Here is a 22,303-nt window from a genome sequence, read left to right as displayed (position 1 = left end):
AATGCTTTATCATCATACCACTGAACAAAAAGTGGAATAACACGCAAACAAAAAGACGGATATAAGTAAACATAGTACCGCTGAAAACAACATTTGACCTGCAAAAAACGACAAGTTATAGCTGTCAGAATAAAGTGATGCAAAAACAGTTATTTTTTTTCTATAAAATAGTTTTAATTATATAAAAGCACCAAAACATAAAAAAATATAAATGAGGTATTGCTGTAATTGTACTGATCCGAAGAATAAAACTGCCTTATCAATTTTACCACACGCGGAACGGTGTAAACACCCCCCCAAAAGAAATTCATGAATTGCTAGTGTTTGCTCATTCTGTCTCCCAAAAATCGGAATAGAAAGTGATAAAAAAGTCTTGTGCCAGAAAATGGTACCAATAAAAACGTCAACTCGTCCCGCAAAAAACAAGACCTCACATGACTATGTGGGCCAAAATATGAAAAAATTATAGCTCTCAAAATGTGTTGATGCAAAACCTATTTTTGCAATAAAAAGTGTCTTTTAGCATGTGACAGTTGCCAACATAAAAACCAGCTATAAGGCCTCTTTCACACGTCCTGATATTTCTGGTATCGGAGATGTGTCCGTGTGTGTAATACTTGCGGCACATGTGTGGCATGTGTGTGCCGCATCAGTACCACACTGACGGGTGCCAAGGAAAAAGCATTGCAGTAAACGCTGTTCCACGGTGATGGGTGCTGAACATGGCTTTCATCATTCTCCCCTGCTCTGCCCGTGATCGGCGCGAGCAGGGGAGAATGATGAGTTACATTTAACCCCTTAATAACTGCCGATACGTTTTTTAACGGCGGCAGTTAAGGGTACTTAAACCACAGCACCACTTTTTAATGGCACTTAGGTTTAAGGTTATAGCGCCCCCCAGCATCGGAGTTTCTCTGGGGTCTTGGCCGCCAGAGGTAGCCGAGACCCCAGTGAACATGATTTGGGTCGGATTTTATGGACCCCGGTGTTGCAGTAAATCAAACCCCCCTTTATTACCCCCTTTGTTAAGGAAAAATAATAAAATAAAAAATGTATTTGTTTCCATTTTCCCATTAGGGTTAGAGTTGGGATAAAGTGAGTTGGGCTACAGTTAGGGTTAGGTTTGGGGCTAAAGTTAGGGTTAGGGTTGAGGCTACAGTTGGGGTTATGATTTGGATTACAGTTACAGTTGGGTTTAGGGTTAGGGGTGTGTTAGAATTAGGTTTGCGGCAAGGGCTATGGTTAGGGTTGGGATTAGGGTAAGAGGTGTGTTGAGTTTAGGGTTGGAGTTAGAATTGTGGGGTTTCCACTGTTTAGGCACATCAGGGGCTCTCTAAATGCAACATGGCGTCCAATCTCAAATCCAGCCAATTCTGCATTGAAAAAGTAAAATGGCCCTCCTTCCCTTCCAAGCTCTGCCATGCCCCAAAACAGTGATTTACCCCCACATATGGGTTATAAGCATACTCAGGAGAAATTGGACCCCAAATATTATTGTGCAATTTGTCCTATTACCCTTGGTGAAATTAAAAAATTGGATCTGAATGAAATTTTTTGTGAAAAAAAAGTTAAATGTTCATTTTTTTTAAACATTCCAAAAATTCCTGTGAAGCACCTGAAGGGTTAATAAACGTTTTGATTGTGGTTTTGAGCAACTTCAGGGGTGCAGTTTTTAGAATGGTGTCAATTTTGGGTATTTTCTATCATATAGACCCCTTAAAGTGACTTCAAATGTGAGGTGGTCCCTAAAAAAAATTGGTGTTGTAAAAATGAGAAATCGCTGTTTAAATTTTAACCCTTATAACTTGCTAACAAAAAAAATGTTGGTTCCAATATTGTGCTGATGTTAAGTAAACATGTGGGAAATGTTACTTATTAAGTATTTTATGTGACATATCTCTGTGATTTAAGGGCATGAAAATTCAAAGTTGTAAAGTTGCGATATTTTGAAAATTTTGGCAAAATTTCTGTTTTTTTCACAAATAAATGCAAGTCATATCAAAGAAATGTTACCACTATCATGAAGTACAATATATCATGAGAAAACAGTGTCAGAATCACCGGGATCTGTTGAAGCGTTCCAGAGTTATAACCTCATAAAGGGATAGTGGTCAGAATTGTAAAAATTGGCCCGGTCATTAACATGAAAACCACCCTTGGGGGTAAGGGATTAAAAGCAATATGGTTCAAATCTACACCTGCTTATAACAGGCATACTTTATGCTTGATTTATTTTCTTTCAAACAGTCTCAAATGTGGTACTATCATTGAAAGGATTGCTTTTTATATGTTAACTATTTCCTTTTAAAAACTTGCATAATACACACACAGACCAATTTTAACCCCTTCAAGTCGCGGCCCTTTTTCGTTTTTGTGTTTTCGTTTTTCGCTCCCCTCCTTCCCAGAGCCATAACTTTTTTATTTTTCCGTCAATATGGCCATGTGAGGGCTTATTCTTTGCGGGACGAGTTGTACTTTTGAACGACATCATTGGTTTTACTATGTCATGTACTAGAAAAAGTGAAAAAAATTCCAAGTGCGGTGAAATTGCAAAAAAAGTGCAATCCCACACTTGTTTTTTGTTTGGCTTTTTTGCTAGGTTCACTAAATGCTAAAACTGACCTGCCATTATGATTCTCCAGGTCATTACGAGTTCATAGACACCTTAAATGTCTAGGTTATTTTTTATCCAAGTGGTGTAAAAAAATTCCAAACTTTGGTTAAAAAAAAAAAAAAGTGCAATTTTCCGATACCCGTAGCGTCTCCAATTTTCGTGATCTGGGGTCGGGTGAGGGCTTATTTTTTGCGTGCAGAGCTGATGTTTTTAATGATACCATGTCGGCGCAGATACATTCTTTTGATCGCCCGTTATTGCATTTTAACGCAATGTCGCGGCGACCAAAAAAACGTAATTCTGGCGTTTCGGATTTTTTTCTCGCTACGCTGTTTAGCGATCAGGTTAATGATTTTTTTTAATTGATAGATCGGGCGATTCTGAACGCGGCGATACCAAATATGTGTAGGTTTGGGTTTTTTTTAATTGTTTTATTTAGGATGGGGCGAAAGGGGGGTGATTTAAACTTTTATATTTTTAATATTTTTTCACATTTTTAAAAACTTTTTTTTTTCACTTTTGCCATGGTTCAATAGCCTCCAAGGGAGTCTAGAAGCAGGCACAGCCCGATCGGCTCTGCTACATAACAGCGATCATCAGATCGCTGTTATGTAGCTGAAATGCAGGTGTGCTGTGAGCGCCGACCACAGGGGGGCACTCACAGCAGGCCGGCATCAGTAACCATAGAGGTCTCAAGGACCTCTATGGTTACCTTCCTGATACATCGCCGACCCCCGATCATGTGACGGGGGTCGGCGATGACGTCATTTCCGGCCGCCCGGCCGGATGCGATAGTTAAATGCCGCTGTCTGCATTTGACAGCAGCATTTAACAGGTTAATAGCGGGGGTGAATAGCGATTTCACCCGCCGCTATTGCGCGCACATGTCAGCTGTACAAAACAGCTGACATGTCGCGACTTTGATGTGCGCTCACCGCCGGAGCGCACATCAAAGCAGGGGACCCGACATGCGCAGTACATGTACGGCGCATGTCGCGAAAGGGTTAATAAATGCTGGTTGCATGAAATATGAATATAAAATCTATAGAACTTTTAAATTCTTTCTGCCTCGTACTTGTGTACCTGCTCCCTATCAGACTTTTTTCATATTTAATGGGTATATTTTTGTACCATTTAGGTGTATTTGGATTCATTGAATTGTTTATCCCCTGTGTACTTTAAAAAAAAATGTTGGCTTATGTTTTGTTCTGCAAATTGTAGTGTCTATTTTCAAGCACACATATAAACATCCCTTTGTCAAATTAGGGACTAAATTGAGATTATGTTCTAGATCAGGACTTCCTCATTGCTAAACTGATGCCAATGAACCTGAATTTTATGAATATATTGCATTAGGTACAAACACAATGTAATTAGTGGCTCCTTGATGATGGAGGCCACAAGATAAGTGTATCTTTAGTTCATAATGTAGTCAGACTCCTTGTTTGTTTTAGACCACAAATCTGGAAAGGGTTTTGATAGGGCTGATAGAAATAAGCTAATTATTTTGGGATTAACTCCTTTCTGATCTCGGACGGGATAGTACGTCCAAGGTCAGAAGCCCCGCTTTGATGCGGGCTCCGGCGGTGAGCCCGCATCAATGCCGGGACATGTCAGCTGTTTTGATCAGCTGACTTGTGCCCCTAATAGGCACGGGCAGAATCGCAATCTGCCCGCGCCTATTAACTAGTTAAATGTCGCTGTCAAACGCAGACAGCGGCATTTAACTACCGCTTCCGGCCGGTCGGCCGGAAATGAGCGCATCGCTGACCCCCATCACATGATCGGAGGTCGGTGATGCTTCTCCATTGTAACCATAGAGGTCCTTGAGACCTCTATGGTTACTGATCCCGGCTACCTGTGATCGCCACCCTGTGGTCGGCGCTCATAGCACACCTGCAATTCTGCTGCATAGCAGCGAACATCAGATCGCTGCTATGTAGCAGAGGCGATCATGTTGTGCCTGCTTCTAGCCTCCCATGGAGGCTATTGAAGCATGGCAAAAGTAAAAAAAGTAAAAAAAAAATGTGAAAAAAATAAAAAAAATATTAAAGTTTAAATCACCCCCTTTCGCCCCATTCAAAATAAATCAATTAAAAAAAATCAAATCTACACATATTTGGTATTGCCGCGTTCAGAATCGCCCAATATATCAATAAAAAAAAGCATTAACCTGATCGCTAAACAATGTAGCGAGAAAAAAATTTGAAACGCCAGAATTACGTTTTTTTGGTTGCTGCGACATTGTATTAAAATGCAATAACGGGCGATCAAAAGAATGTATCTGCACCGAAATGGTATCATTAAAAATGCCAGCTAGGCACGCAAAAAAATAAGCCCTCAACCGACCCCAGATCATGAAAAATGGAAACGCTACGGATATCGGAAAATGGCACAATTTTAATTTTTTTTTTTAGCAAAGTTTGGAATTTTTTTTCACCACTTAGATAAAAAAAGAACCTAGTCATATTAGGTGTCTATGAACTCGTAATGACCTGGAGAATCATAGTGGCAGGTCAGTTTTAGCATTTAGTGAACCTAGCAAAAAAGCCAAACAAAAAACAAGTGTGAGATTGAACTTTTTTTGCAATTTCACCGCACTTGGAATTTTTTTCCCGTTTTCTAGTACACGACATGCTAAAACCAATGATGTCGTTCAAAATTTCAACTCGTCCCACAAAAAATAAGCCCTCACATGGCCATATGGATGGAGAAATAAAAAAGTTATGGCTCTGGGAAGGAGGGGAGCGAAAAATGAACACGGAAAAACGGAAAATCCCAAGTTCATGAAGGGGTTAATAGAATTCATGTTGAATTTTACAAAAAAATTATGTATTCTTCTTAATGAGAATTTTATACAATTTACCTAGTTCAAATTAAGCAAAATCTTGGTTGCCACTTTGCTGACTTGTATAAAAACATAAAAAAATGTAATAATCACCTCACTGCTTGCATGTCTTGCAGCCACTGCTACAGCCTCTTCTTTTCACAATCCTTTATCAGCTTTCTTGATTCAGCATCCAGTGCTGAGCAGGCCTCTGACATTGCTGCACTTGTTGTGATGTCAACAGAATACGATTTGCGTCACATGAAGCCTAGTCAGCGCCATGAGTGTTGTATGCTGGAATGTTGTGACATCATGTTTTGCTCTGGACATCCTAATCAGAGCAGTAAGCAACAACATAGAGTAAAAAAAGCAAAGAGTATGTCACGTGGCGGGAAGGTAGAAGGAAGAGTCCACATGGTAGGCTGTGGGAATGGTGGTGTAGGTGAGCTGAAAGGTGAGCCTTAAATTGGTTGTCCAGTCTAAATTTACTGTGCCACTGCATTCTTATGAATCCCCCAGCGCATGCACTGTCCACTGTGAGGATTCACTGGTTTCTGATCTGGGACCGAGGGGTGTGTATGCGTTATGCATACTCCCGGGCAGAACCCATTTAGAGGATGCACCATACACTTGTATTGAGCAAGACTGTGCCCCATCTAGTAATGCGGCCATCCAGTGGGCACGGCCTCTCTTAATACAAGTGTATGGAGCAAGGCCATGCCCACTAGACGAGCTCTGATCGGGAGTGTGCATAAAGCATAAGTACCTGCCAGTCAGGGCTCCGAAATCGGTGGATCCCCATAGTTTGCAGTGCATGTGCTGGGGGGATCCATAAGTATGTAGTCACATAGTGTGACTGCAGACATCAACTTTAACTTTCTTTTTATATTATTCATTATTGGGAGCTGGAGTATAAACTAAGCCAAAACTTAACAAAAAACAAATAACTTGAAAGAAAATTGTATTTCTTTGGCAAGTTCAAGTGATCTGCCGAATTTGTCTCTTCACCAACTTGGATGATAAAGCGATATTGGGCTGCACTGCTGTAATCAAGAATTCTTAGGACTAAGATTAGTTGAATGATTTTTATTTCCACAACACGTTTCAACTCTGGACTAGCATCTTTTTTCAAGTAAAAAAACAATGGCATAGCAGATATGACTGATTTGCTTATCTTTAGATGCTGCTCAATGAATCCGGCAACCTTCCCAGTATACACAATATCTGCAGCAGTGATACCTCGTATCCCCATTTTATGACACCCAGTTTGCTCGTTAATGCAGTCTGTTATGCAGATTTTGCATAACAAGTCGAAATAATGACTATATTCAGTATAGATGAATATGAATTCAGTTGTACATGGACCTTTTCTTTGCATTAACTGGCCACTTGATTGATTTAATCTTCTGTTGTGTTCTGTGTCCTCTACGTAAAGAAACATCAATAGATTACTGATAAAGCGGCAGAGCTGGATTTCCGCACGGGGTGCTGCATAATAGCACTGTGTTCTTTTCATCTTAATAGCATGCACTAGCAAATGATAACACCGGGAGCATCTCTGAACATATGTAATTTGTCTGAGATTGGTCCCTTCCCTGTCACCGAGCTGATTTCTCTAGTGCTGCTGGAAAGAAACTTGCATCTAACAAAGGGTGGGTGCTCTATCTGCAGGTAGCTACCTTTGATGCACAGTGTGATGATAATGGCTTTTCTCTGAAATAATGCAGTCAACTTCTTGGTTCTTAAAGTTAAAACATGACACCGGATTTGGAAATGTTGGCTACTAGCTAAAGATGTATTTAGTTTCAAATTATTTCTGACACATTTTCTCTGCTAAACCAAATTACTTTGGATTCTAATAGAAACTATGCAACAGTTAGCATTAATTGTATCTCTAAAGCTTTAAGCTACTATCTTCAAACACTATGGACAGTTGTAGAGATTTAATATGATAAATGAACTAGAATCTTTGCCCAATTTGGCAAGCATGACGTCTGCATAATTTGTTATGTGTTTTAGATGCTATTTGTACCTCAAAAAACTAGTGTTCTTGGTACAATGATACAGAAAGGTGGTTTAGTTGGTAGAGGACTTGGCTTAAATAGATATTTTTATGTTCTTAAGTTGTCATAATCAGGTAGATATTGTAAAAATAAGCAACTTTGAAATTAACTTCTACCTTGTACCTTTTACCTTATATTGAATTAATTGAGTTTCATCATGTACAGCTCATTACTTAGGGGACCAGCCACCAGTAGCGTGGTTGAACATGAGTGGTACAAACATCACACCTAAACAGAGAGGTCAGCTGGGCTCTTAAGAACAGTAGCTCCATACCATATAATGCCAAGGAGATGTTCTGAACTCATCTTTCTTTTACTCAATCCCACTGTCAGCTGTAGCGAAAGAGCAGTGTTTGTCACCACTGCTCACACCCTTCTTCATTAGTGGGTCACCAATATGATAGTGCACAATAATGACAGAAACTAAACCAACCAATAGGTGGTGTACATCCATAGTCTTCACACCCCTTCAGAAGAAGCCAACGTGAAAAGTGCGCTAAGGGAGGACCCAGAACATGGAAGATCCATACTGATCAGTAGTAACTACGGATGCCTGACAGTTAAAGCACTAGAGATAGCATGTATTTATTTTTATCTAGCATATGAGAGAGAGATGTATCTGGATCCTTTAAAATATATATATAATTTTTTGCAGTAATATATATATATATATAAGATTGATGTGCATCTCCTCAAAAAAGGGAATGTGCTTAAAATATCATTGCACAAAAAATGTGGCACTCTTGATAAACTATAATCATGCATGTGCTGTCTAAACTAATGGAATACTGTAAATATAAATGTAGACCTAGAGCTTGTTTTTTTGTTCCCACCAACCGGAGGCGATAGAATACTTTTTTATGATACTGTGAGACTTTTTGGTTTTGTACAATAAAAAAAACAGTAAGAACATTCCATTTTTTATGCACTTAGCACTTTACTGGAGCATCCAACTAACTCTGTAGAACCTACAGAAAAATACTCCCATACGAGACAAGATAATCAAACATCTTTATTTAAGCACAAGAATAAAAACAGTTAAAAAAAGGAGATGTATTACAGAATGAAAAAGACTGGCATAGAAGTCAAAAATATATTTAGCATGAAATTTTAGAAGTCGAAATAGTAAACTGATCCATGTGCAGTCCAAACACATGCATGTATACATATATATCAAAACCGAAAAGGTAACTCAAAAGGTACAATTTATAGTAAATAGTATCACCTAGTGGTGTAAAGTTGTAAAAAAGAAGGGGTGCATACATCAACATAAAAAGTAATAAGAATCAATCCACATGTCAGGGAAAGTGCCAGTGCTCATATACTTTAAAAAAAAAAATAAAGTGCAAATGCAAGAAGCTGTATAAAGTGCAAATGCATATTATTGACCTTCCAAAACAGTGCTCAAAAAAGGGGCACAAAAACAATAACCTTGAATGGTTGGCTGCAGTAATGATTACAAAAACAAGCTATTTTGTTAGGAAGGAGTTAAAATAGCTCAGAACTTTATCTGTGAATACATTAAGCCTATATTAAAATGTGCTTCATTACCACGCACTTTGCATGATACATAAGTTACAAAATAATCACATTATCTGATTACTGTAATTAGAGTACTGTTATTATTTCTCCTAATGATAATATTCCATGGAGCAGTAATACTTTAGCTTCCAGTGAATTTTTGTAGAGGCAGCAGGAATTGAAATACAAGTAGTTTTAATTAAGCGGAAGAAGCCAAATCTAAAAAATTAATGAGAACACTTCATGCTCAGGTTTGCTCGCAGATGTAGATTTCACGCAAACTGCAACTTACTACTGTAGCACACTTTTGTGAACAATACATCTGACAATTAGTCATACGTCTTCAGGACTAAACTTTCTTCCATGTCTATACAGTAATCAGGCATTTCTATGAAATGTATAAGCCTGGAAGAGTCTGAACACTAGTCAGAGAATACCCAACATATGTAGTACACACCGAAAGGTCAATTTTCTGAACATATGTCAAAATGTTATCCTTTTGGAATACATTTAACCAGGATGCATCAGAATCCCAAAGCTCTAGATGTACTGAATTCTGACAGCAGTCATCAGGAAGGATTTTGGTTCAATAAGGCAATAGAAAATGACCCGTTTAATTGTCACGGAATTATGATTAAATCAGACCATTGCATTCTAATCTGGCATCATTTAATATAATTATTATTAGTGACATAGTTATCAAGCTCTATCAGGAATGTCTATAAAATTGTTGTCAATACATTGATATTATTGTATTGTGACAACATTAAGACAAATCATAACCATGAAATGTATTGAGCAACGTAAAATTGTAAGTCAATAAATCTTTATCTTGATTCGTATAAATTATATTTCTATTTTCAGCTTCCAAGAACTCTCTAGGTGCCATTAGAGCTAATTGATGAAGTCATAAACCTATGCATTGTCTATAATAGGTCCGTCACGATGTCTGTCATTTTCGCAGAAAAAAGTTACATTATTTAATTTTTTTGCATTGTTGACAGAATTTACATCTGAGCCGTCAATAAAAATGTGAACGGTTCCTTACCAGCTGCTGCTGTTTTTATATTGGTCTGGTTTGTTTAGTAAATGGCTCCTGTTAACAATGTAGCCCCTCTGGGTGTTTTGCACAGATTCTTGCTTTCCCGTGACCAGATGGGGTGAGCCCCCTGGTCTCTGAGGACCTCATTGCCACCACAATATAATAGTAGTAACGTCAACAAAGCTACATCCACAAAATCACAAAAGAGCCACATACAACCCCCAAATGTTGACTTTTGGGAGTGTTTTCTTTGCAAAGTGCTGTCCCTTTTGTGGAACAGATTGTGTCAAAATCTGGATTCGTGGCAAGTATGTACTCCATTAATTGGGGGCTTGAAGACTTGGATTATCATCCAACCCTCGCCTACTGTATCCTCACCCATCCCTTGTAGATTGTGAGCCCTCGCGGGCAGGGTCCTCTCTCTCCCTCTGTACCAGTTGTGACTTGTATTGTTTAAAATTATTGTACTTAATATGTATACCCCTTCTCACAAGCGCCATGGAATAAATGGCGCTATAATAATAAATAATAATAATATGCAATATATGGAGTTAGATTATGTATTATTCTAAATTGTCATCTTAATTTGTACCATGTTTTAAAAATATTTATTGTACTTCACTATTTATGAATCGTATTTGTTTTTTTCTATTTAAAGGGTAGACGAGGAAAGCCTGGTCCCCCTGGTAATAGTGGACCAGCTGGACTTCAGGTAAGTTCACAGTCTTTTCAATACCTTTCATTTCTAACAAAATTCAATATTACAAGGGTTTTTTAACTTATTGAAAAAAAAGAACAGAAGCTATAAAAAAAAGTCAACTTTCAATCCTTGATGGCCACTGTTCACAAATATCAAGTAGCATCAATGGGCCCATGCCATGTTTACTGGCATCACTGAGTGGTTAGATGAGAGTAGTATGGCACACCAGTCCTGAGGTAGTTTGTAAAAAAAAGACTGGGGGGACCACCAGAGACTGTAGGAGAGCCCGAACAATGGGGTGGGAATTGAATATATGAACATTGTTTGCTTTTTGTTTGTTTGTTAATTTGTTTGTTTGAATATTTACTGTTGTTCTTTTTTTCAAGGTTTCAGTATTAATTGACTTTTGTCTAAATTTGTACATTTATTTTTAATTCCAGTAAAATGTGCTCAGTTCTTAGATGGTGATGATTCGATCATTACTTTAGTTTTGTGCCTCATGTCTTGTGCTGCACAAGCAACTAGGAATACCCAAGGATGAGTTACAGAGAAAATGTCAGCACAATTTTAATATAATGGTGCTGTAATACTGATTAAAATTATACCACTGGTGAAGAAATTAGCTGTTTGATTTTTTTTTATCACCATTTGAAGTTTTCTGCTAATTAGATTCTTGTGCACAGGGGCTGGACTGTGCTCTTGACCTTCTGTTCCCCGAGTGTGATTCCCTGGCCCTTTGTCCCCTCCAGTCATTGAATGGCAGGTTACTGCTTTTTCAGTGACCCACCTTCTCTGTATGAAAATCTTCTCTTCAAACAGAGGAGGCAGATGGAGGGGCAGGGAATCACTGACATTGAGAAGATCCCGTGTAATGCGCACAGTGCACAGTCCAACCCCTGAGCATCAAAATCTAGTTAGCAGAAAACTTTAAATGGTGCTTGAAGATGAACAACAAAGTGAAATTCTTCATCAAATGTATCAATGCAATCAGTATTACAGTGTCGTTATGTCTATGTCTTTACCTTACATTACAAAATCACGCCGACGGTTTCCATTTAAAGTGCAATGTCAGGATGGCTTTATTAATTGACCTAGCGGTATGTCTGTGTAGGTCCTAGAACGACTACTGTATAAGCATTAGACCCATTTTAGTTATCAGATGTGCCGTTGCTGATAAATCCAGATGCTTGTAGACCTGGGGGATCTTAAGTTATTCTCTAATAGCATGGATACAAAACCATTGCACTTCTGATCTAATTTGTATGTGACTTCAAAGCTCGATTTCTCAACAATGGAGCAACAAATTTCTTTAAAACAAGTATCCTTTTATTGTTGTTCTACATTCCATTGTATACAGCCATAAAAATAGTTTGATTAATACAATCATCCTCACAGGTTAATTTCCTTTTAAACATTAGTAGGATTAAAAAACAAATATGATACAAGCGCCACAACGCACAAATCCTTTGTAGCTACTATTTCAGAATAGAGTAAGAACAGATATTTGCTGTAGGTTGTATTTCAATCACTGGAAGCATTGCATGCCTATGTCATTTCATACTTATATGTGTTTATTGGGAAGCCATGTGGAAGCCAATATGCCTGTAGCAGTTGATACATGATTTCATAACTAGGCAGATTCACCCTTCAGTAATCTTGGAAATCCAGATGACGTCTCCTGTGGGAAATGAATTTGTAGCCATATATGTTGCCACTCATATCTCCTGGAAACCGATATGTATTAAATAGTTTTAAAGTTGAATGGATTTTTATTCAGTCTTTTTTTTTAACTTAAACCACCTGTTTAATTTTAGCTATCTTTTAAGGTGTTTATGGTATCCACCTGTACCTAGAGGTATATTATTGTTGTGTGCTAGAACAAAGACCAGTCAGAGATTCTCTCAGATCCCTGAGGAATGCAAGCAGTAAATCAAACAGAAAATATGTGTTTTAACATTGAGTAAGGAAATATATTCGATGAAGAAACACTAAAGCCATCATGGAATTGATCACTTTAGCACCTAGAGGCTTTTCAGCATATTTGGTCAATGAATTATGGCACAGAACATGATAAAGTGAAACTACTTTCTGCACATGAGACTAATAAAAAGGTGCCTCCTGATTAAATGTAAAAAAAATATATCTTGAATTATTAAAAAAAAAGCAATAACAGCTAAATATTAGCTCTTTAATATATTAGAAAGTAGGATACTTTTTCTTTGGCGACTTATATGATACTTAAGTTGCAAAGCAGCATCTATCTAAAGCATGAATAAGCTCATTTACCCAGGATTATATATACAGTATATATATATATATATATATATATATATATATATATATATATATATATATATATATATATATATATATATATACACTATATATATATATATATATATATATATATATATATATATATATATATATACAGTACAGCTATGCTGAAGTCAAAGTGTATCTGCCGCAGAAATGAACAAAATGTTGTACCTGAATTAAAAACATGAACAGCAATATTTGGTACAAAGAGCAAAGTGTCATTTTATTAACATGAAAGATCTGTTTTCAGAAATAATGCCTACTGCTCAGCAATAAATAAGAAAAACACTATGTAAAGTATTTCATATATTAAGGCTGTTGATCTTGAAAAGTTAACATACTGCTGTTCATCTCTTGTACTATAGGTAGTATAGCGGTAACTTAGTGAGAAATAGCCTACAGTTATGCTAATGTCAGGATTTGTGATCTATGTCAGAAGGAAAAATACAGTTTATATTATTGCGTTTTTACACCAAAACATTCCTGCCATCGGTTATAGTCAAAGCTGTGCTAACAGGAGTTCTTGCAACAGAGTCTAAGGCAAAGGATAGTAAATTAATTGCATTATTAACCATTTCACACTATGGTCATGTTATGATTTTTATATTTTTCCTCCAATTCTTCAAACTTTTCTATTTTTCCATTTATATAACTAAATGAGGGCTTGTTTTTTGTGGAATGAGTTGTACTTTTGAAAGACGCCATTCTTTCTACTATATAGTCTACTGGAAAACAAATAAAAACTTTCAAATGCGTTGAAATTGCAAACAAAGTACAATTTCACAATTGCTTTGAGGGGGTTATTTAGGTGGTGAATAATTTTTTTTACAATTTGCAAGAATTTTTTTTTGCTTGTTTCTCAATTTCCGAGACCAATAGTATTTCCATTTTTCAGGATCTGGGGCTGGGTGATGGCTTAATTTTTGCGCCCTGAACTGACGTCTTTACTGATACCATTTTGGGGTAGATATGATGTTTTGATCTTCTGTAATTGCATTTTATTGCAATGATGTGGTGGCCAAAAAAATGTACTGCTGGCATTTAGATTTTTTTTCTATTTGGGATTTATATTCAGTGGCTAACTTTGTTCCTCCATGTAGCATTTGAGTTTCAGTTATTCTCCCAAGGCACTGACTGACAGCCAACTCTAATTATCAGCTGCTGTCAGTCAGGGCAGGAGGCACGGTTACAGATGCCGCTGTCTAAACACAGATTGGTGACTGAAACTGCACTGGCATCACCCACATGGCTGAAACATGAACGTTGCCAGGTGGAATAAAGTTAATTTCCTCCTGGCATTGGGAGTCTCTGAACTCTGTTCATGGAATATGGCTAAAAAACCAGTCTTTCAAGCAGAGTGGGCATCTGCAAGCTATCATAGGCCAGTCAGTGAACTGACATGAATACTATTGTTCATTTCTGTGATATTGTTAATATGATATTTGTGAAAACCTGCTTCCTCTGAGCTTTTTGTGTGGTTTCAAACCTATGTCTTTGTTATGAGCTTTTACTGAGCTTTCACAGGGACCTCCCAAATCAATTCCTGGCAGAAGAGAAAGACCCTCCTGCATTCTTACATACCCTTCTTACACACCCTGGCACAAAGAGGTTTATTACATATAAAATGTTCTCTTGCGACAATAGGCAAATTGCTTCTTATATAACATACAACATATATGGAGCAATAAATACACAATAATTCACTGTTAATGATTTATTCTAGATTATCTGTGATCTGGGACTCATTTATTATCTATTAGAGAGGATTTTATATACTCCTAGAGAACAAAATGTGAATTAAGTGATTCTTGGCATATTGAAACTTGACTCATGGTTATTATATAGACAAACAAAAAGCACTACTGATTTAAATAATCAGAACAATATTATGCGATCATTTGTATTAATGTAATTTCATTATTATTTGTTTATTGGCATGACTCATAATTTTAACCATGGCTAAATATCAATGGAAAGAAAAAAGTGAAAGGCTATTAAAAAATAGATCTAATGAAGACACTATTATTTTTCATAGCTTAGAGGGTATTACAATGACTGACTGCAAATGTCTTGCTAGGAGTAAAGTACAGTTCTTTTGTTAGACAATCATCCCTTCAATTGTATTTCACACAATGACTGTGGCCTGAATGTAAATTTTAACCTGACATTTTCAATTAACCCTTTGCAGGTCAGGTCATGTACTGGAGCCTGTCTTTGCTCAAATACATTGTATTCTAATGATTTGTGTCCATAACACCACCATAAAGTTCCAGCTATAACTAAAGGTACCGTCACATTAAGCGACGCTGCAGCGATATCGACAACGATGCCGATCGCTGCAGCGTCGCTGTGTGGTCGCTGGAGAGCTGTCACACAGACAGCTCTCCAGCGACCATCGATGCCGAAGTCCCCGGGTAACCAGGGTAAACATCGGGTTACTAAGCGCAGGGCCGCGCTTAGTAACCCGATGTTTACCCTGGTTACCATTGTAAATGTAAAAAAAAACAGTACATACTCACCTTCTGATGTCCGTCAGGTCCCTGGCCGTCAGCTTCCCGCACTGACTGTGAGCGCCGGCCGTAAAGTAAAAGCAGAGCATAGCGGTGACGTCACCGCTGTGCTGTGCTTTACGGCCGGCCAGCGCTCACACAGTGCAGGAAGCAGACGGCCAGGGACCTGACGGACATCAGAAGGTGAGTATGTACTGATTTTTTTTTACATTTACAATGGTAACCAGGGTAAATATCGGGTTACTAAGTGCGGCCCTGCGCTTAGTAACCCGATATTTACCCTGGTTACCATTGTAAAACATTGCTGGCATCGTTGCTTTTGCTGTCAAACACGACGATACACGCCGATCTGACGACCAAATAAAGTTCTGGACTTTCAGCAATGACCAGCGATATCACAGCAGGATCCAGATCGCTGCTGCGTGTCAAACACAACAATATCGCTATCCAGGACGCTGCAACGTCACGGATCGCTATCGTTATCGTTGCAAAGTCGTTTAGTGTGAAGGTACCTAAAGACCCGACATTCTGGTGTTGGAGATAAGTTCCACTCACAGCATCTAGATAGTGAAAGCTGGCATCCATTGTCAGACACCTGGAATCCCTTTCAAATTTTGCTAATTTATTTTCGGAAAGTTCTCTTTGCCAGCAATGTATTTTTGCCTTTTAACTCCTGCTTAAGATAGGCCTAACTTGCTACCGGTCAGTAGATCACTGGCGGGAAATATCACACTGCAATATAAGAGCAGTGCATTGTATTTTATAAGTGATCAAAATATCAAACTGTTAAGTCCTATATTGGCATACACAAAGCAACAAAAGTTTATTTAAATAAAAAGGTTTCATCTAAAAATCAATAATATCTATTTTCCTAATAAAATCCATATATAGTGCAAAATTAGTAGAATAAAGTATACATACATTCCACTTTTAAAGGGCAATGCAATAGAGTTGTTTATGTGGTTTACACCACATAGTAAACACCTGAAGAAATTCCAGGCAGGGCTTACAGAATTGATGTTTTTCTCTCATTTACTACTAGAAGCATTACTAAATGTTAATCAATGAGATGTGTAGCCCAAAATTCAAAATGGCGGCATTAAAAAATATACCTTGCTTGCAAAAGTCAAGTCCTCATAATGCTACAAAAGCTCCAAGTTTCATCCTAAATAACCCAGCGCACTTGCAATCACCATAGTGTGCATTGAGTTACGTGACTTATTACATTATTTGTACAGTGCACTGGTGGTTAAGATGACATTTGCTATTATCTGTAAGCTAATGAAAAAATAAAAAATAGTTATTTTCTACAATAGAGTGTTTACATGAGCAAATGGGATGAGCCAAAGAATAACTTTAGGTCATCATATTTATCTTGCAATGAATGGAGTAAGGAAAAAAAACAGAATTGCTCAAACTTCTATCTTTACCTTAAAAAATACACATTTTTGAATAATAAATATGGATAAAAAATTCTCCGTCAAGAATTGTCTCTTCACTCGGGACACCCCCACTTACCACACTTATCAGAATACACGTACCATTAATACCCAGCAGCTTATGGACAATCTCCACACATCTTTAGCCCCCATCTCCTCCCTCTCCAGTCCAGACTTAGCATTGTCACACTTCAATAATACACTGAAGAATGCCCTAGATGAAGCAGCACCTTCTACACGCAGAAAGACCCGACACAGACAACGGCAGCCCTGGCACACTATGCAAACACGCTTTCTTCAGCGTTGCTCAAGGTGTGCAGAGCGGCAGTGGAGAAAATCTCTCTTAGCAGAAGACTTCATCCACTATAAGTTCATGCTCAAAACCTATAACTCTGCCCTTTATCTGGCCAAACAATCCTACTTCACCACCCTCATCACCTCACTATCCAACAACCCAAAATGACTTTTTGAAACCTTAAACTCCCTCCTGAAACCTAAAGTACAAGCCCCCATCACCAATCTCAGTGGTGAGGATCTGGCCACTTACTTCCTAGAAAAAATCTACCACATCCATCAGGATATCTCAGCCCAATCTCCTCAGTGCCTGGATCCCCTTCCCTGCCGCACCTCAAGCTCACTAGATATCTTTGAGCCTGTTTCAGAAGAAGAAGTTTCCAAGCTCCTCGCTTCTGCTCGGCCTACAACCTGCAACAGTGACCCCATTCCTTCACCTCTCCTGCAGTCTCTCTCACCAGTGGTCACCACTCAGCTGACTAAAATATTTAATCTCTCTCTTTCTTCAGGTATCTTTCCCTCCTCATTTAAACATTCCATCATAACCCCTTTACTTGAAAAGCCATCCCTGGACCAGAACTGCACTGCTACCTACAGACCTGTCTCTAACCTTTCCTTTATCTCTAAACTCCTGGAATGCTTGGTCCACTCCCGTCTAATCCGCTATCTCTCAGATAACTCTCTTCTCTACCCCTTACAATCTGGTTTCCGCTCTTTACACTCCACTGAAACTGCCCTCACTAAAGTCTCTAATGATCTAATAACAGCTAAATCCAAAGGTTATTGCTCTCTGCTGATTCTCCTGGATCTCTCTGCCGCATTTGACACTATGGATCACCAGCTCCTTCTCACTATGCTCCGCTCCATAGGCCTCAAGGACACAGCCCTCTCCTGGTTCTCCTCCTACCTCTCTGACTGCTCCTTCACTGTATCTTTGCCGGCTCCTCTTCCTCTCCTCATCCCCTTACTATCGGGGTTCCGCAGGGCTCAGTCCTGGGCCCCCTCCTCTTCTCTCTATACACGGCCCCTATTGGACAAACAATCAGCAGATTTGGGTTCCAGTATCATCTCTATGCTGATGACACCCAATTATACACTTCTTACCCTGTCATCACCCCTACCCTAATTCAAAATACCAAGGATTGTCTGTCTGCTGTCTCTAACATCATGTCCTCTGTTATGATCCCAGTGGCTTAAGATCACAAATCTAACCAGCTAAGTCAGAGATAATAGGACAAGCTCTGGGGATGTGGTAACTGGACTGACCGCAAAACCTGATCCTAACCAAACACACTAAAGGTAGCTGTGGAACGTTTCCTGAAATCCTAGACGTCTCTTCTCGGCCTGAGAAACTGACTACCCCTAGAGATAAAGTAAGACCTCACTTGCCTCAGAGAAATAACCCCAAAGATATAGAACAGCCCCCCACAAATAATAACGGTGAGTTAAGAGGAAAAGACAAACGCAGAGATGAAACAGGTTAAGCAAATGAGGCCCGCTAACACTAGATAGCAGAAAATAGCAAGGGATCTGTGCGGTCAGTAAAAAACCCTATACAAAAATATCCACACAGAGAATGCGAGAACCCCCACACCAACTAACGATGTGGGGGGAGCAACTCAGCACCCCAGAGCTACCAGCAAGCAGAGAAATCACATATTAGCAAGCTGGACAAAACTCATAATATTCTAGGAAACATATTGAACATAGATGAGCAAGAATAAGCAAACAGAACTTAGCTTCTCATGGAGAGACTGATAACGGATGTAGACAGGAGCAATCAGAATTGAACTGAATACAACGACAGCAGGCATAGACTGAGAGTCCAAGTGAGCTTAAATAGAAAACCAGCCGACAGATAACGAGACAGCTGATGCCAGTCACAAACCTGCAGAAAGACAGCACTCACACAGTACCACTTGTGACCACAAGAGGGAGCCCAGAAATAGAGTTCACAACAGTCCTCCCTCTATCTGAAACTATATCTCTCCAAAATGGAACTTCTTGTGTTTCTCCCTTCTACTAACCTCACTCTTCCCAACATCGAAATTACCCTGGAGAGTTCAACCATAACTCCCAAGCAGCATGCCCATTGTCTTGGGGTCATATTCAACACCGAACTCTCCTTTACTCCCTATATCCGATCACTCACTCGCTCGCTCTTGTCACCTGCATCTTAAAAACATCTCCAGAATCCGACCTTTTCTCACCTTTGAAACTGCTAAGACTCTTACTGTCGCTCTTATTCATTCTCGTCTGGACTACTGCAACTCTCTTCTGATCAGTCTCCCTCTTACCAAACTTTCTCCTCTCCAATCCATCTTGAGTGCAGCAGCCAGGGTCATATTTCTGTCCAACCGCTTCACCGATGCCTCCATCTTGTGTCAGTCATTACACTGGCTACCCATTCGATACAGGGTCCAGTATAAACTCATCTCTCTCACAGTCCTCCACAGTTCTGCACCGCCTTATATCTCCTCTCTCATCTCTGTCTATCGCCCTACACGTGCCCTCCGTTCTACAAATGACCTAAGGCTAACATCCCCCGTAATCCGAACCTCGCACCTCCATCTCCAAGACTTCTCTCGTGCTGTGCCAGCTCTCTGGAATGCACTTCCCCAGACGATCAGACTGATACCTAGCCCCGACCTTTTCAAGCGCGCTTTAAAAACCCATCCCTTAAAACAAGCCTACCACATCAACTACTCAGTAAACTAACTTTGCCCTGTTCCCTCCTTCCAAATATTATTCTAAATCTGCACCCTACTATTCATCTGTCTCCACACCCTCCATGCACATGATAACTGCACTTGATACTTGACTATTGCACTTAAACACACGGGCTGATGACCGGATCATGGAGCTTTATATGAAAATCCCTATTTATTATTATTGCCAGACCTGAAATAACAAGCACTTTTCACCTATTGTGTCCCCCCATTTGCTTGTAGATTGTAAGCTTGCGAGCAGAGACCTCACTCCTAATGTCACTGTTTAAATTGTCTTAACTTGTATTGAATTTGTCTGTACATGTCCCCGCTTAATTATAAAGTGCTGCAGAATATGTTGGCGCTATATAAATAAAAATTATTATTAATTATTATTATAAAAACATATGAATGAAAAATATAATAATGGTCTCACAAAAGTAAGAAGATTAAAAATTAAGAATGTTCATGGCCCTGTTTATATTTATATTTAGACATTTCTTGGAATACAATATTTATGATACCATTTGATCTATCCCATGAAAATTCCTAAGTAGATTTTACATTTTTTAAACTCCATTCAATCTTAGTTGTCTCAAGGTCAAGAGTTTGGTTAAGAGGGGAATCTAAAAATCAGTAATGATATGATGTCATATACACTCACCGGCCACTTTATTAGGTACACCTGTCCAACTTCTTGTTAACACTTAATTTCTAATCAGCCAATCACATGGCGGCAACTCAGTGCATTTAGGCATGTAGACATGGTCAAGACAATCTCCTGCAGTTCAAACCGAGCATCAGTATGGGGAAGAAAGGTGATTTGAGTGCCTTTTGAACGTGGCATGGTTGTTGGTGCCAGAAGGGCTGGTCTGAGTATTTCAGAAACTGCTGATCTACTGGGATTTTCACGCACAACCATCTCTAGGGTTTACAGAGAATGGTCCGAAAAAGAAAAAAAATCCAGTGAGCGGCAGTTCTGTGGGCGGAAATGCCTTGTTGATGCAAGAGGTCAGAGGAGAATGGGCAGACTGGTTCGAGCTGATAGAAAGGCAACAGTGACTCAAATCGCCACCCGTTACAACCAAGGTAGGCCTAAGAGCATCTCTGAACGCACAGTGCATCGAACTTTGAGGCAGATGGGCTACAGCAGCAGAAGACCACACCGGGTACCACTCCTTTCAGCTAAGAACAGGAAACTGAGGCTACAATTTGTACAAGCTCATCGAAATTGGACAGTAGAAGATTGGAAAAACGTTGCTTGGTCTGATGAGTCTCGATTTCTGCTGCGACATTCGGATGGTAGGGTCAGAATTTGGCGTAAACAACATGAAAGCATGGATCCATCCTGCCTTGTATGGAGCATCTTTGGGATGTGCAGCCGACAAATCTGCGGCAACTGTGTGATGCCATCATGTCAATATGGACCAAAATCTCTGAGGAATGCTTCCAGCACCTTGTTGAATCTATGCCACGAAGAATTGAGGCAGTTCTGAAGGTAAAAGGGGGTCCAACCCGTTACTAGCATGGTGTACCTAATAAAGTGGCCGGTGAGTGTATATCAGTGGTTTATTATTTTTTTATTTTTTAATGTATAGTGCTGACGTTAGAGATTATTCTTATCTCAAGTGGCATTTACATTACTTAACCCAAAATGGCCATCAATCGGATAAATATATGTGGACGTTTAATAGATTGTTTAGACAAACTGACCATGCTTCTCATGGGCACAGAACGAATAATAATAGATTGTTCTGTGCACATAAAGTGTCATTGTTGCCGAGCAAGGTTAAAAATTATTTCATAGGTTATTGGGAGCCTGTATATGTGGGCTGATTAGTGGGAAATATGTATTGAATGCTTTTTTTACCATAATCTGCTAGTGTAAGTGCACACTTTGCTGGACAGGCTGTTCTACTCTGTTTCTCTTACCATTCTAGAAGAAAATAGGAGATCCGTAAATTGATGTAATGAGAATAATGCTGTAAATTAACAATATTTTAATTTGTTAAAGAAGACTTTTCACCAGTTTTAGCATGTTAAACTAGCCACATTGTGAAATAGTCACTGCACAGCTAAGTAAAACATAGTTTTTATTTTTTAATTTGTCCTCTCTATTGCGGAGATATTAGCTTGTAAAGTTTAGATTATAATTTTTGTTATACTTCAACTGGGTATTACCAGATATTTGTCTGAGGGGGCATATGCTTCTTGTGAGGTTCACACATCATAAACAGGCAGCAATGAACAGGAATGAAAAGAACAC

The 22,303-nt window shown here is 38.9% G+C and overlaps 1 protein-coding gene across 2 annotated transcripts in view; it reads left to right on the top strand.

Moving 5' to 3' along the window:
* COL19A1 (collagen type XIX alpha 1 chain) overlaps positions 1-22,303 on the top strand; it is a 1,614,879-nt gene that overhangs the window by 868,555 nt on the left and 724,021 nt on the right. For both annotated transcript variants that reach the window (XM_077289962.1, XM_077289964.1), the window contains exon 18: positions 10,726-10,779. In XM_077289962.1, the coding sequence (XP_077146077.1) occupies positions 10,726-10,779 (54 nt within the window). The remainder of the gene's footprint in view (positions 1-10,725; positions 10,780-22,303) is intronic.

This window comes from Ranitomeya variabilis, chromosome 2 (assembly GCF_051348905.1).
Source record: "Ranitomeya variabilis isolate aRanVar5 chromosome 2, aRanVar5.hap1, whole genome shotgun sequence".
Lineage (NCBI taxonomy): Eukaryota > Metazoa > Chordata > Amphibia > Anura > Dendrobatidae > Ranitomeya > Ranitomeya variabilis.
This window is presented reverse-complemented; position numbering and strand designations above follow the sequence as displayed.